Here is a 17613-nt window from a genome sequence, read left to right as displayed (position 1 = left end):
TTGAACAACTAGTGCCTTTCTTTCACCTTAGAGAGTTGCACTTGAAATAGCAACTACATATGTATGACAATAAATAAAACTAATCCAAATGCAACTAAGACCTAACAATTAAACAAATATTACATTCTAGTCTGATAAAAGACAAAACTCAAGCTTCAAATGTTTCCCAGTGCAACAATAGCCACGTTAAGAAATTGTTAATTAAATTATCTAAAATGAAAATATAAGTTGCAGCTTTCAAGCCCGTTATGATTATTTTGAGCCACCAGAACTCCTTTTAATTTTTGCAATGATTTAGTTTAAGTGATGTTGCAAATGTCGGCTACAAAAACAGTTGTTGAACAGTTGTGGTTGCCATTTATTCTACAAACTAAAAACTTAAGCAATCTAGTGAGAAGGTTTGCAACACACCAAAAAGAAAATCTGCCTGAGAAAATAGTTATCGATTGCAAATTTCTACTTTGAACATACTTAATTTCCCTCACAGAAAACCATTATCATCAACCTTATACATGTATGTAAAAATATAGATTTTTTCCCCTTGGTCTTTATTGACCTATGGTAACCCAAAATGAAACAGCTAACTTTGCTAAACCCTTTTTGCAGTGCACATGTACACGATAAAATAATAGAAAGCAAAGAAACCAAACATAAGCAAAAACCCTAAACTTGTCACATTCCTGGCTCCAAATGGAGGGCAAGACCTGATCTTTCAGGAAGAAAAGTTCTGTCAAAACTACTTTTACAGTTGTGTATGAACGTATATTTACTACGCTGACAGTTACAAGGGTGAATCACCTAAATAATGTTCAAAACTACTTGCTTGCCTGTGAGTAGGCCTATGTAATTATTTCTGCTGATCTTTATCATTTATTTAACAGAATGTTAAAAGTACATGTAACAATACATTTTGCCAACAAGTTTCTGTTTGGTGATAATTAAATACATGCATTTTACAAACAAAGGAACAAGAGATACATTTCTACCTAAGTTACATTGCTGCATTATCCTGTTGTAAAACACAGTAGGCATTTGAGAAAACAAGAGAAACATAAATGAAGGAAGCAAAAGCTGTAGGCAAAAGTTCCTAACCTATTTTCAAATAACTGTCAACTGAGTGTTTTATTTCAGTGCAATATATAGCATTCAGCTTTGGCTTCTTTAATGTTTTATAATGCCAGTTAACATACCTGCATGTGAAGCAATAAAACATGATTTTCTGTGTTTAATACCATGATAATCATGACCTTTAGCCAATAACACGCAACTTTCCCTTTATAATAAAAACAAAACTTTCCTCTTGTTGGTCAAGTTTTACCAGGTGGGCAAAATCCTCTTCACAGCTGGGCAATTTGCCCGGTGCCTGGCCCTTAATAAAACTCTTACCATGTATTTTGTCTGGACTTGTGCTAAGACTGAACATGAACTGGCACTGATTTTATATTAATCATTATTTTAAAAACACTACGATAAGAGGCTACATGTACTTCTGATGTTTTCATGACCAACCATCTTCAACACAGACACTGAGTGAGACTAAGCTTACAATGTAATGAAGACGATGAGGAAACTAGCCATATATATGTACATGTATGTACAGCACAGACTGAACTTCACTGTAACAAAGATGATAAGAAAACTGGCTCCAGAGAAAAGAGGAAAACATCAAAACAGAGGAAACAAATGTAAATGTACAACAGCAACTGATCAGTGCTACAATCCACCACCCCTTTTTTTATAGAACTGCAAGCAAACGACCACATTGTAAGTGAATGTGCTGGTAACACTCCTAATCAGTGTCATCGACATGGATGAGGTCCCAAAGTTTTTAGATTACAAACAATATGTAGAAACATGTATCTTCAAGCACTCTCATACTTTCAAGATCTAGAATCTATTGTTAGGAAACGGTAAAAGGCAGTTCACATACTACAGTGTATTTAGAAAACCTAGTAATCCACCAGTTTTGGAAAATACAAAAATTGACATTGATCAAGTAAATAAAACTTCCAAACAGCAATCTTTGTGATACCGATATCAGATTGTATTAGACAACCTACACTTTTAAGAAAACTTACTTTTATTCTCCAAACATTTGAGATTACTCAAAACTTGAGCACAAAACTTAACTGTACCTTTACTGTAGTTGTACAATATACATAATTTGCCCTTCACATTAAATACTACAGTTCTTCAGGCTGCCAAATATCCTTAATATTAGTGTCCTGCTTGCACTATAATCCCTCAAAATATGTACTTATATTATCATGCTGTTACTTAGAACATTCCATAGTTAAGGCAGCAATATCACATTTGAATCACCAACAGTATCAATAACAGTCTTACCAGCCCTCATAAAGGTCTAATTCTCAAAGCAACTACTTTCAAAATTAACAACAACCATTACTTTCCTTGTAAATATAGAGAACAAAATCACCAAGTTCGGATTGGTTAAGACAAAAAGCATTTCCCTAAAACTTTCTGCTGCCCAGAAACCAGACGAACAGTAAAAAAAATTCAACTAAAGTTTCTGAAGATTTCCTGAAGACTCTGAAGAATACCAAACCAGCTTCTGAAGAGTTTTGACAAAGATCCAAGCACTTTCCAGCAAGGTCAAAAACTTCCCGAAAACAGCTGATTTTTGATCGCAGTATTTACCCTATGTTATAAAACAACAATTCGATGCTTGCTCATGAAATAATGATAAATATCACTTCTGTTTTTACAATTTGCAAAATTCTGAAAACACATGATATTAATTCTTTATTTCAGTTAGCACCTGTAATAACTGACATGTACAATTATCGGCTTTGCTGTGAGGTGATAACTAATTTCACTAACTAGTTCTTGAAAGAAACACTGCAAAATTAACACTGCCAGCAAATGAAATATGACACGAGACACAAGATATGAGAATCACTTATAAGGAAACATGCATCTGATATTGTTGAAACAGGGCAAAAATGACAATTAAATGCAAGTAATAAGATTAGAAATAAAAACATTTGAAGTTGAATAATCCTTAGCTCTTATAACTGTGTCCAGCACTACATGTAAATATTGCAAAAAAATACAAAATACTTTATCTTGGCTCGGTGGGTGAAAACGTATTGATGTAATAAATGCAGCTTGACATAAAGCCAATACAAAAGGGTCAATCAATAATCCTGGTATTAATCAGAACTAGCTGTAATTACATTTAGAATAATTCCAAAACAATCAAGGAATCAAGAGATGAGACAATCTCAATGAGGAACTTAAAATAAGGGCAATAAAACACTGAAGCCAAATATCACTCACTCAACCTAGATCAGATATCAATCATACTACATGTAGCAATGTATGGACCCTGACATGAATTGACTAATGAAGTGGATTCTATAAATGTACACTTTATTTTTACCAAATTGAGAAAATCAATAGTAGGTGTCAATGCACTACATAAATTCACTAGAATATACGCTTATCAATTGAAAAATACACCCAGAGGAAAACGCTGCATCAATAAACAGTTAAATACTACAGTATGATAACATTCAGATAGGAAGACTCTAATCCATTATTCATCTACCCAAGCCAGCATTCCAGCAAAATGTGGCCAAATAACCTTCAAATGTCTCATGTTTTTCCTGCAGGAGTGTCATATGTCAGAGCATAAAAGGTCAGTAGAAGGGCATGTTGACTTGCACAGACTTTTTCTGCTCTGACGTTTTCTGCTTGGAAAGAAAGAGCATCTGACTGCACACTACATAAAGGCTGAAAAACAGATAGAAAAAGACTAGGGACGATCAATTATGGATTTACTATCCCAGTTCCATCTGAAAGTTGCTATGACAAGTTTGATGACAAACTGGGTCATTGTCTTTTTATAGATATAGCTATGGTAGCAAGGGAGATTTGGGGGGGGGGGGGGGGGGTTACTCCATTTCTATAAACAGTTTGTAAAACAAGTCAACAAAGTGTCTTGTGTGACAATTAAACTGAAACACCTCCTTGGCAATTTTTTCCTCACTGCCTGAATGATGCATGATTTTACTTTCATCATCAGTAATTTCTTTTGGATCATTCAAACATTTGAAAGCTTGGTGCCCAGCCTGAAGAACATCATATTGTCCAGTTTGAAGACATTTAACGTATCATTCAAAGAAAATAGAAATTTTCTTCCACTTTGATATTGGAGTGTGGTTGTTCAAAATTCACAAGATAGCTTATGTATAAATTATTGAATCAATTTAAACGGAAATGGAGTAAACAAAACAAACTTCAACTGATCACACGCTCCACTACGAGGTTACTGGCGGTTTTAATACAAAATGAACTGAGCTGATAAAGTAGCCTTTCACGACCTCGGTATCGAATTTTGAAACGAACATGGTCGAATTAAGCTTTGCACTTCGCTCCAATCAAACCAACTTGTAGCTCCACACAATATTGTGTATATTGCCAAGACCATACCAGTCCACAGCTCTTGAACAAGATACTTGTCAGTTCATAGCGAAATTAATTCGAAATCTGCCCTGAATCATTATAGCTAAGGTAGAAACCCTATAAAGCTTACAAATATATTTTCGGTCGACAAAGCGGCGAATATAGACATCAATAACAAGTGTTCTTTGCTGCCATAAAGGAAGTACGTACAGCGGCCTTTTGCATTGGACGAACGCAACGCCAGATAGTTGAAAGGAAAATAGATTCCACGAAAAGCTAAGCCCATTGCCTAACTCTTTATGTTCTTTTATAATTAAAAATAATCACTAAGCTCTTTCGGCGGGCCTTCACAGCAAAACTAAAGCTAAGTGGAAACCCTTCACTTTCTCATATAAGGGCAATAACCTTTTCGGTTGATTTCAAGGCTTACGCGTACAGTAGTAGCTCTGTAACCTTATAGGTCAAGTGAAATTTCAATATCTTGCATTCTTGTTAATTTTTCTAGTTCTGCGCTGTCCCACGACATCGCAAGCCCTTTCATAATGACTGCTGTTCGTTCAAGCCGATATTGAGATAAGAAAATGGCGGACACCTGATTAGACAAGCTTGCGCAGGCGGCTGTTGGCGATTAAATATTTTATTCGCAAAAAAATTACAAACTCAACCGCTACCTTCACTTACCGTGGCAGAATACATCTGGAAATCTCCCAAATAAACATGATGTGCTTCCCATCTCCTCAAGAATTTGGAACTTAACACTTTACTGATCAAAGTCCGGCTGTGGTTTAAGCGACAAACTTGAATGTCTCCTTCGTGAATGAGTTTGAATTTGGGTCCAGCGCCTGCACTACATCTTTGCGGACGTTGCGGCCGCTGCGTTCCTCCGTTTGCTATCGCCACAGCCATGGCCGTCTGTATTGCCAAGGCGTCTGACAGTAGGCCTACAGACTGGAAGAGAGAAGAGACCAAAACCCTTTACCCAAACGAACAGTTGTTATTCCATATATCAAGTGTAAACATCTCTACACGATTTGCAAGCGGCTCGAAGGAACTGGTCTTTTAGCCCGAATGACGTCACAATCTTCAGAATGATTGACGGCGAATGAAATTTTGGCAATTTCATATGGCTTCCCTAATGCATGCAGTTGGCATGAAAAAAGCCAAACTTTCTAACCGGCCAGCTTGGATCCAACTTTCATTAAGCCAGGCATTAAAAAAAAACAAAAACCTTAATTTCTATTTTCCACGAAAAACTTAACGAGCTACTAATGCAAATCCAAATCTAATATCACCAGGATAACCACAAAAGAATGGATCAATCTCAAAAGGCTGGTCGAAAACGAAATACTACTCATTTGAATATTTTAAAAGTTTGGCAATCAAAATACAAAGCTTGTGTCATGCCTTTTGAGCTGACAAACTGCGCGGATTTTTAAATAGCAATAGAAGTGAGTTTAAATTGGTTATCTCGTGTAGGGAAATCGCTCGTAAACATTTTGTTTTTGTCTGTTCCGTAGTTATAACACTCTTTATCATGTAGACTGCGCGATATTAAATTATCCAGTCGACCGGACGGAAAATATTCGCGGGAACACGGTGAAAAATTAACCTTTGGAAGAAAATCCTTCAGGTCTAGGGAAGCAATTTAGGCCTATTCGTATGGAGATGTATTAGGACAATTCGCCGTGTTGTTTTGATGGTCCCGAAACAAGAACTTCTCTGGCTATCTTTTGAACAAAAAAAAGTCGAAAATTACAAGCCGCCACAATAGGTACAAAGTTAAGAATAGAAAGCCACGGTTTAAATGCTTTTATCATTTTCTTCACGCGAGAAATAACATTTCGTGAAAGACGAAACGGCCACACTGAATGTTGAGCCCGGCACTAAATCACAGGCCTGTCAACTGCACTACTTTCAAAGCTGAAGAAGGCTTATTCAAACCAATCCTGTTTTGCAGTTATAAGACGGCGAAGAAAAACTAGCCGATCTAAGCAGCTGCATGAGTTTCCAGTCTCATTAAGATTCTTTTTTACCTATTATAATTTGCATATGAGTTCCTCAAAAACAGATGGTCGTTTTCAGATATATATATATTCTTTTTTCCCCAATGACAAACACTAGTTTTGTACCACGAAATACAATACATCTTTTCTCTTGTCATTAGTATAGTCTGAGGGTATCAGCAGTAAAGGCTTAGCCGGCAAAGCTGAAAACTAATGTTACGGTTATGATCGAACTATATACTTTGGTTTCGGACGTTCGTCGCTTGATCAGTGATGTTATATTCTTCGACCAAACCCTGCAACTGATGCAAGCCTTGTTACAAAAATGCATACAGATTTACGTTCAGTCCACGCGAACATTGCGACAGTCGTCTGTAAAGTCAACCTACTTCGATGATGATACAGGATTAAAAACGGTACAATTGTATTTTAGCCATCTGATCAAGCAAATAATTAAATTCAGTACTGTTAAATATGTGCGTGTATTGTTCTTACATTCTGAGAACACTTCTTTCATACAGCTAAGACATCAGTAAATTCTACTCATGGTTTTAGAACAACATAGTATCAATGATCAGTACCTTTTCTCCAACGAACAGTGGCCTGTCAGGAAATTAAATCGAAATTGCATCGAGTCATTGAAAGTTGTCTTGAAGAAAACTTGCGACGATTAACTTTAACTTCTCGAGTAGTTTGACGACAAATTATCAAGTTTTTGTTTGCTCAGTAGTAGAAATGTTAACAACCAAAACTGGGTTTCGTGAACAAAACCAGGAAGTAAATTAGCCTTAAATCTATTATTTAGGAATAACAGGTACCGAGATGAACCAAACTAGACTTCCGATTTTCATTCAGAAATTGTGCAGCTTGTTTCGGATTTCATGCCCAACTAGCGAGCCCGCGGCGCGAGTGTGAAGTTGATACGGAATTGAATACGGTCGCAAAAATGTGGGCGAGCTGATGGCGTCGGTATCATCGCAGTTCAGCTTTTTACGTTTCAGCATGTTTGAACATCCGTCACTTCAGTATAACGGACTTGTGACGAGGTTGTTCTGTTTGTATGTATGGGTCGCTTGCCAAGTCTCAGACTAGTCTCAGGCTAAGCCCTAAGCTACCGATATCCTAGTAATCTTGGCTTTAATTGTCATCGCCGAGGTCTCTGTTACAAGCATATAACAGACTGCTTGGAGTGCTTGCTGCGCTTTCTTTTTAGCAAACTGGATTAGGTCAACTTGGTATACATTTATTTCTAACCGTGACGGTGTTTGGATATCTGATCTTAATTAGCATAGATATTTACGATTTTATTTCACCGTTTTTTCCTTAGTTTCAGTTTCGATTGAGAAGCTATATAACAAACACCCAAGACAGTGTTTGACCGCATTTCCAAACACCTCGAAGTTCGTCAAAAATACTCTGCTACGCGTCGTATTTTCTCCTCTCTTCTCGGACTTGTATGAAAATGTGGTCAAAAACGGTCTCTCGTGTTTGATATATTACATAATAAAGTCGGTGTCAGAACTGAGTGTGCCTGCAGCAAGGATATGCTTTGAAAACTCTAGACAATAGCGACTAACTACAACACCGTTGTCTATGTAGGCGTCAATTTAGGCGAAAACGGAAGAAAAAAACTCTATTGACGCTTGAATTAATTCGCATGAAGTTCCAATAAGATCCCACCTGAGATTTCATCTATTATTAATGGCTCAGTCAAGTCAGCGAATTACTGAATGGCCCGAATGGCTGCAAATTTCAGATGCATTAAACAAAGTGATGTCTTTTAAATCGTATTAAAGCTTTGTGCTAACTGCGTAGTAACCGGAATGTGTAAAACTGTGTTAAAACGTCAAACGACAGATGGCAATTATCTTTCAACCGGTCGAATGTGAACGTTAATTAAACGAAGCCGATCAAACGTGCTTTCGTTACAAACGGTAATGGATTCTCAAAGTTAAGTGTTTCAGTAGGCGCTAAGGTTCCGATGGATGCTACGGTTTAACTGTCAACCAACAAATGATGGTAGCTGTTGAGGTCTAGAAGTGGGCTTACATTAAAGCTACGATGAAGATGTCTTATCTATTCAATCCCGGCATTCTGCTGGGCAAAGCGCGAAAATAACAGTCAGCTGCAAATGACGTGAGAAACTGTAACCAACTTCTCCCTCTGTTGGTCAAAATGAGGGCAAGAAAGGGACAAAGGAAGAAGCTAATTGTTACCGGCATGAACATTTGTACCATCAACGGACAATTGAGCGTAATGTTGCTCTATCAGAGGTCAAAACAGGGCCTTTTAGTGGGATAGAGCGTCAACGGTCTACTGGAATAACGTGTTTTAAACTGTCAACGACAATGACGTCTACTATGCCATCCGGCATCCGTTATTTAAAGAATGGACCAGTGACGGGGCGAAGCGTGGCGAGTTGAAACTTTACATCAATCTTCCAAAAAAAAAAAAAAAAGAAAAACAATGAAACATGCATATCGGCCTGTCTTAAGAGCAACCTTATTAATAACAAGTATTTTATTAGATGTGGATCTCGATCTGAAACAGACAGGTGCAATTCTCTGTCAAGCCATACAACGAAAGTTGTCTTTTTGGCTTTTGTTTTATTTGATTGTGATTAATAGACCTTTTTAGCTTGGGCGGTTTGTTGCTCCATTTCAGACCACGCGATGATACCCTTGAGAATTCTTGCTTTCAAATTTTCGAATAGTCGCCTGTATACGCCGAAGAAATAACTTTTAGATGGATAAAAGATCAATTATCTAGAAAATATACATATCATGTGCAGGGGGAAAACAAACCGCTCAAGCGATGAAAAAAGCTGTATTAGCTCACGCCGGGCAAGTTGGCATAAAGAAGACCACAAAACTGACAATACGCAGTTGAAACAGTTTTGTCTGGGTTTAGGACTCCTTAGTGCGGTTCAAGAGATGCTACCTTTTACTTCTCGAACCCCTTGCTGACTCCCCAAACTGAACGAGCCCATTTAAGGACATCTGCCCGATTCTATTATTGACAAATCAGTACAGAGAGCCAATCAGAATCACGCATTTTTTTTCACTGCTGACACGACTAATTGCTTAAAAGAGAGTAATTTTTGAAATGCAAAAGAACTACTTTCATGTGATTATCAGACATACATAAAATTGACCGGACGCGTGCAAAATAGAAGGATCAATGGAAAACAATTACAAAACTGACTGACAATTCGGAAAAACGAATCTGTATAAAACGCAAACAAAAGCCTTCTTACCCTCTCGGGAATTCTATTGCAACGGTTGGTTTTGATTCCACTATCCGACACAATTTTCCTCAATGTCCCGAATTTCTTTTTGTGTCTGGGTAGAGTTATTTCCTTGACGAAAACGCAGGTCATATTTTTCATGTAACACAAAACTAGGAATTTAACATGAAGCTGATCCTTAAATGGCATGTGCTCGGATTATGATTGATTTTCGTTTAACGATGAATGTAATTTAATACCCTTCATTGAAATATTAAGTAATGGTAACTGAGCACCGCTTTTAATCTATCAAAATATCATGACTCAACACAGGTGGTGTACACAGACAAGATAGCACTTAACAACAGTACATTCTGTAATATTGCCATTCATTAGCTTGCTTTCGCCAAACCAAGGCGTTCGGCATAGAGACACCCTTTTCAGTTGTGAAAAATAGAAAGTTTTTATTGCTGCGTTCACAAACTGTACCCTGGCTATATAACTATGTACGTTAACATACTAATATTTAATTAAAGCATTCTAAATTCTTAAATTCTTAAAGTTGCATGACTCCCGACGCAAGCTCTTTTCTTTCGATTTAAACCTGAAGAAAAAGGCTCTTAAAACAGTCTGATTCAACAGAAATCTGATCTACCTATATCAGTGTGTTATTTAGCCACATATTCATATTTCAGGAGTCTAAAATTGAATGGAGCATGGACCCACATCACAGAACTATTGTGTGAGTTTGCGAACAACGCCAGTCTGTCAACGACCACCTAATCAATTTGTGATGGAAACCCGGGGTGGAAAGAAGGGAAGGAAAACATAATGCCAATTCCAGCTGCAGGATGAAGGAGTTTACCAAGCGTATATAACACTATGCTAAAGTATTATACTTCCATTCTCTCCATCCCTAGCAAGGTTTTTGGCAAAATGCCTATGAACTTATCGAAACTAACGTTATCGCATGAAGACACCATTTCTGCACCATTTTCTTGGCAAATATGATGTACGTCAGGCATTTTCGCTTTCTTCTAGTGGCCAAATGTCTGGTAAACTATGAATTCTGGCGAATTAGAAGGTTCCGATTTCGTATGTGTATTCAGTTCAGGAAATTCGGCTGAGCACTAGCTTGGTAGTGTGACTGATAAACGATTATCAATTTTATTTATGGGATTTGATAATTTGTGAATGTATGTGAGATTTCTGAATGCATTGGACGAATCATTAAGTTCTTCTACACAGAATGAACTGGACAGTCGAGAACGTAGTTAAGTCCGGTTGGACGTGAATGAAGAAGGGTATTTTACCCCTTTTGCCAGCCAGTCATTGGGTCTGCAGCCAACCCTGACAGCAGACCCTCGAATGCAAAAGCTTCCGATAGACGCACTGTTTTCCACACTTGAAGACCCTCTTTTTACGCGAAAAAGGCCCTGCACATATGCAGACGAGATAGCCAAGCTGGGTTATTGAGACAAAACGTAGGCTTGGGGATCATCAGGACGAATTCGCTTGAAGATATTCATCAGCTGCTACAACCCAGACACAACCCATCAGACCCTAAACCCGTCACGCACAGTTTCAGTCGAAGTGGAACAGCAGAATTTTTGCTCCGCAGTGATGGAATATCTTCCTGTAAAGTTACTATAGGTCATGTGCCTATCTGCACTAGCTAAAGCAAAAAAAAGCGCTGTAAAAGATACTTTTTGCCAAGCTGTCCCCAAGTGTGGAAATCTAGGAAATACTCCAGAGAGACCGAGCCAAACAAATAAATATACGAGAGCTGCCAGCTATCAGTGAGTGCTATGGATCCCAATACTGGCACCTCATCGAGAGGGATCAAATGTATTCGGTTGCCTTGAAAGGATTGCTCGAGATGTTAATTACACGCTTAAACTGTGGAAGACAAGATGGTGGCAATCATGCGCGCGTCACCCTTGGCAAAAAAATTGAGATTATCAAAGGAGCTGTGCAATGGATGTTGAAGGAAAAGTCTACATGAAACACCTCAAGAATAGAATTGCTGAGATTGGCATCATATATTTTGCGACCTGCGTCGAGGTTGTGCAGCAAAACCTAATCAACGACGTGTCATTAAGGGTTGTGGAGTATCACATTCCTTTATGTATGTGCCAGCGATCACGAATATGATGAGCCATTTTTACCTCATACTTCAGTTTTCAAGAGCGCCCACCTCAAAAATAGCTCTGTGCCCTCACTGATCCCCCAATTGATTATAAACACCGTGACCAATATTTCAGTGGTTTTCCTTCGTATTTGAAGATGACAGTCTCGCTGACCGGAACGCTTGTGTTCTTTTTGATGGACTCTCAGTGTGGAAGCAATCTTTGCACGAAAAGTCTCCTTTCACCTTGGAAAGACGAGTCTAGCGGGGGTATCTGAGACGTTTGCAACCTGTACAGTCCAGTGGAATCCACACTCCCTTTTCTCTATCATTTTCTTCTCCGGCTATCCTACTTTGATTGCAGACTGCTAATTCCGATGTTTGGCTATCGATTCCCATTACCAGAAAATTATATCACGCTCAGTTGATATGTTGTAGCCTGACAAGACTAGGTTGGACTAGGCGGCTAGTTATTTCAACAGTACAACAGTCGACCGAATTTTCCTTCGTTGAAAACGAACTATGCTTGAATGAAAAGCATGAAAATAATAGCCTAGTTCGCATGATATTAACTTGGTTAATGAACTGAAGAGCCCATATTTGATACATTCTAATGTAACATAGTAACATATGAATCAGCTCCCGAGGGTCGGTCAAGTGGACCCTGATCAGTAGAAGTCGTGAACCAATTCAAGTAGCGCCGGCTGCACGTAGGATCGCATTTATCACATTCAGTAAAGCCTGTCACAGCTTTGTACTAACTTTGCAGTATAATATAGTGTATCATTTGATTTATGCCTCACTAGTAGTCGCGGTCGCAGACTTTTGCGCCATTCTATAAATATTTTATCCTAAAATTGGAACCACTTCATTAGAAGATGCAGATTGATGAATTAATCCAGATATGCTCGCCCTTGTGAATAAAGCAAAAGAAATCAAATTGATTTTGTATATTTCTCAAGGCTAGTCGATCGAGTTTGGTGTCAGTTTCACTTTCATTGCTAAATGTCCTCTAAGCTATCATGCGCGGAATATCCAAGGAAACCTGGAGACAAACCTGGAGACAAACCTGGAGGAAACAAGAAAGTGAAACGTGGAACGTTGCCTGCTTCCAAAAGAGGATTTCGGATAAAGCCGATTTCCGGCAGTCAGCTTAATTTTGTTTCGTTTTGTTGCACGTCTTAGAAATGGCTAACCACAGTCTTTGTCCCATGCACACGTGTTCATAGTTCAAAGCGTTTTTGCTATTCCAGTACATTCATTTTATCGAAAGGCATTTTCGGCCTGGACCAAAGCAAGTAGTATGTACGGAGATGCGATTTCTCCACACAAATTTAATTTGTTGACCTTTGTTGTTTAAAAACTTTCGACACAACACTCAGTTCCTTCCGGTTCATTTGTTGTAGTCAGTTGCAGAATTCAGATTATTAAGCTATTGGAGCATTGCTTTGTTCAGTTTTCTACTAATTAATAACTGTATCCTACATTTGACTTTAACGACCTGAATTCAAATATCGCTTAACTTCGGTTTTAGTGACATGGAGGAAATAGGACTGGTTTTGACTCACTAATTTTGACGTTTATAACGCTCGAATTGAACAGTCCAATTTCGTTTTCTGCCAGCATGAGAACATGATGAATTAGTCATTAAAATGACGTCAGGTTTACCAGTTCGATCACGTTTCATACAATAAATTGTTTTTATGAGGCAGTCTAAGGCTCAGCAACTCTTAAACTGAAACGTGGTAAGTTTGGCAAGAATGTGTCCTTCAAACTTGCACTGAGATCTGCGATGTAACTCGTGTAGCTAAAAAGAGAATACAAAAACAGAAATACGGAATGTATCTGAAACGAGTATATTTGTGATCCAATTCCGACGCTCGTCCACAGATCTGGCAGTGTATGGAAAAAAAAAGCTAAATTGTCATTGGGCAACAAGGGAATCACTGAGATATATTCCAGGGAAAACTTACCCGTTTGTTTGGAAGTCGACAGATTGGCGAACTTGGATAAACATGGAGGTCGATGTTGGGGTAAACTACAGTGATCCCGATCGTGTGAATAAAATAAGAGATAAAATGGTCACATTTATAATATGGGCACGTTTCCTTTTCACGTCAAACAACATCTAAGACAGCATTTCCTGTCACGTCTGATTGAGCTATCGTGCGTTCACTTTAATATTTGAACAAAAATGTCTCGGAGCACGAATCAATTATATTGCTAGAAAAGTAATCAAGTAATCTGTACGACGTTCATTCATTCTGTGGAAGGATGGTTTGAACGTTTACACTCAAATTTACCCAGTTTACGATTTCCACGCATTGCCGCCATATTGGCTCAACAACCACTAAAGAGAGCTCACGGGAATCCTTGTGAAACTTGACTAATACGCTTGACCAACTGTCAATATTGCAGGTTATTTTGTCGAGAAACATCAAGCTCGATCCAGAAAGAAAAAAAAAAAAAACGAAAACAAATTGTCCTACATCTGAATTATTTCCCAAGAAGCGACTGAAGCCGTGAGACACTTCCTATGGTGAAATTCTGTGTAGGGTAGCCCCCGAGCGCCTACCATACCACGCTTGCCCACTCATTTGTTGATGTGCGATCAAGGCAACGTTTCCTGCGGTTTTCATTGATTCAAAGTGCGCCAATATCAAATGCCACGTGCTCTTTTATTACCATTTCAAAAATAAAAACTTCTACACTACTAAATGGTGACCCGGGCTAATTATAGCAGTGAGGTTGTTGGCTTTTTAAAAGAGTGCAAATGTTTCACAATTCAAGCGTAGGTTGGGAAACTATTACAGACATAAACAAGAATTAATTTTGCTTGATAGCGCAATAACAGCCATCATTTTATCCGCACGCTATATACAACGCTGTTAAATTTCTTTCACCGTTTCACCAAAATAGCAAAACATCTCAAAATAAAATTCAAGTTGAAACCATGACATTACAACTGAATTGAATTCCACCAATTTCACATAAATTGTGAAGCTTGCAACTTTGAACCAAGTGAACTTATTCTAAAAGGCGGTGGATTAAATGAATCAAGTATAAACAGCATGGATTTAGCGTATGTCATATAAGCCTCGTAATTTTCGTTTACTTGTGATTTCATAATTGCCTGTAAAGTCGTGATATGTCACATCAGATTGCGGATAATATCTAAGTGTATGTGTGCAGAGAAACATGCAGTCAATATTTTTTTCAGTTTTGCGTCTGGATTAAGCCTATAAAACCCTGCTTAAGTCAGCGGTGGACTGAAAACTTACATTGAAACGTGCGGGAAAAAAAATCAAAACAGGATTACATGATTTCTAAATTGACACTTACAGTTCTCTTGAATCAAATTCAGGTCAGCAAAATCTACTGCCAGATATCAATCTTGAGACAGTACCGGCTAGGCATATATCAGATCCCAATCACATGTTAGTTTAGGATAATTGCCACGCATTTATCCATCCACCCCGTGGTGTATTGTTATGGCTGGAGTTGAGTTGAATCTAATGCGCGATTTATGGTCACGTGGCAATGGCTGAATCGAAATGTCTTACGCAAAAGTTTCCCGCTCTCCCACTAACCGAGGGACGTTACTTTGACTTCACCTTGCCTTGTTACTTTACACTAAACTCCAGCTATACAACAAACACTTAATTACTGGTCTCTTGGGAACTAACGAAACAGTTAGTTTTGTTTTTCCTCGAATCTCGATGTCTCCCGAGACGAAGTATGTGTTGGACGTCATAGTCATCTATTACGACTGTCACCACAGGCCTACGAGTTGGAATAGCTAACAAAAATTGAGCAATGACCGTTTTGGATCTTGCTGATGTTACATGGAGCAAAGACTTACAAATACGACGTTTTGAGAACGACCTTTTGTGACGTAAGTTCCCTATAGTTTCCTGAAGAATCGAATTTAGTCGGTCATTGTGTTTACCCACAGCGGAGACTCTTTCATCTTAACAGCGCCATAAGTTAAATTAATTGCAAAGGAAATGTTAAATTCAAAGGTTTGTACACGTTGACCTAAAGCTGAACTCAGGCATTTCTGTCGATTAGGTTACGATTTTAAGATGAGTTTGTACGCTACAAAATGGCCTATTTGTCTTGTTAAACCGGACTAAATAGCATCTTTACTGAGCGATGCAGCGCAATTGAAAATTCTATAGTACTTACTAGTAAATTCAAAGCGACTGTCCGACTTGTAGATCGCAGAACGTTTGCAGCGTTAACGTTGAGACAATCGTCAGCATGTTTACCGTCTACCAGCTGTTTCGTGGAACCTCACTGGAAAGCGAAACATGGCAACTTCTTCCTTAGTTCCCAGTTTTGACGTCATTACGTCATGTGTGACGTAAGACTGCGGACAAGGAAACCCAACGGATGCAAGACCGGGCGCGTCTCGTGACAGACCACACGTGTTGGCTGTGGACTGTTTCAGCTTGAACTCACTCATATCCGGCGTCAAGACATTTATAAAGCTTTCTTTCCTCTTTACGTGGTCTTCCATTGTTTTCAAGTAGTGCTGGAACAAGCTATTCATCAACTGCCCAGTGATATGGAACAGTGAAACTGTCGTATCCATTTTATGCATTCAGTGATTTCTCGATTGACCTTCTTTGAGCAACTTCAAATAACATGCTAATTGGATTTATTGTCTCTTTCAACAACATTACATCATTTGTTTTTATTTGAACTGAAATCTTGTGAGCACTGCATGGCTTATCTTTATTATTTGTCGTAATATTGCGAAATTCAATCGGAAATACCAAGAACGGTTCTCTATTTGATTCGATTCGGATCTCAGTGTAAACTTCTCTTAGCACACAACGTTTTGTCTTGTGTTGATAATTATAGCACAGAAAGAATGTTTCATGTTGATCTATCTTGTTAGCCACGAAAACTCTGCTCAGTTTCGTTGTTGTCAGTCATCTTAGCGAACCTGTCAGGTCACGTCTGTGGTTTGTGATTAGCGGATTTTGATCTATTTTGGTTGTTTTTTTTTTTTCTTCAAGGTTCTTTGGTTGCCGTCGTTGATTCCAGCCAAAAATGGAATCATAAGTAATAAGGTTTTGAACTTCAGAGTTAACGTGTTATTAAAGGGGCAATTTAAAAAGTAATCGTATCTATAAAAAAAATTCCCGATCGTGATTGGATCTCCGTGCACCTATTTGTCACGTAATCGGTGCCTTATCACGTGGGTGTCCAATTACTCACGCGATTACTCCCTGAATTGTACTTCACTCGGTCCAGTTACTATTATTATATATGTCACGATGTTTGAAGCCACTTTTTCTGACGGGACAAAATCAGTCTCAAATTGACAGCTATACAGTTCTTTTGATATCAGTTCTGAGAATTTGGTGTTAGATTAGCCAGTAAAACAGTATCGCTTAGCTGAGGACTTTCTTTATTCTCATCACCTGCTTGTCTGGTAATGTATTGGTATTGTAAGGAGAAATTAGATTTTAATCTTTCTAAAGCCGAAAATATAAAAGGGTGGTTACGAAAGAGGAAGATCAAGATATGGATCACAAACAAGAAACTTCAGAGAAGAATTGGATAGTTTTCAAGGTGCCTCCCTGACTTTGCTTCTTTCAAAAAAAAAAAAAAATGAAGGGTTTTTGTAAGATCCGGTGTTTCATGTCATTGGCTTATATAGCGATAGCGGATTTGCCTAGGGTCAGAGTTTCAACAACTGTCATTACAACTCCACAACACATCCATTCAGAGAGGGTAGGGGCGGTGGTGGAGGGGTCGTCTATAGTGAAACCGTGAAATAAGATGGCACGTATCCGTCAAGCGGGCCGTGCCAT

At 38.4% G+C, this 17613-nt stretch overlaps 1 protein-coding gene across 4 annotated transcripts in view; it reads right to left on the bottom strand.

Moving 5' to 3' along the window:
- The window catches only part of LOC110057486 (C-Maf-inducing protein-like), a 39698-nt gene that overhangs the window by 17588 nt on the left and 4497 nt on the right, over positions 1–17613 (bottom strand). For 2 of the 4 annotated variants that reach the window (XM_089297503.1, XM_020764078.2), the window contains exon 2: positions 5110–5376. In XM_089297503.1, the coding sequence (XP_089153629.1) occupies positions 5110–5376 (267 nt within the window). Of the gene's footprint in view, positions 1–5109; positions 5377–13758; positions 13855–15973; positions 16104–17613 lie in introns of those variants that run through there. The other 2 variants (XM_089297504.1, XM_089297505.1) reach the window with 2 other exon arrangements.

Source organism: Orbicella faveolata, unplaced genomic scaffold (genome assembly GCF_042242905.1).
Source record: "Orbicella faveolata isolate gen_17 unplaced genomic scaffold, um_ofav_v1 contig_3, whole genome shotgun sequence".
In the NCBI taxonomy this organism is placed as follows: Eukaryota; Metazoa; Cnidaria; class Anthozoa; order Scleractinia; family Merulinidae; genus Orbicella; species Orbicella faveolata.
The sequence above is the reverse complement of the archived record's forward strand: the minus strand, read 5'-3'. Positions and strand labels throughout refer to the sequence as shown.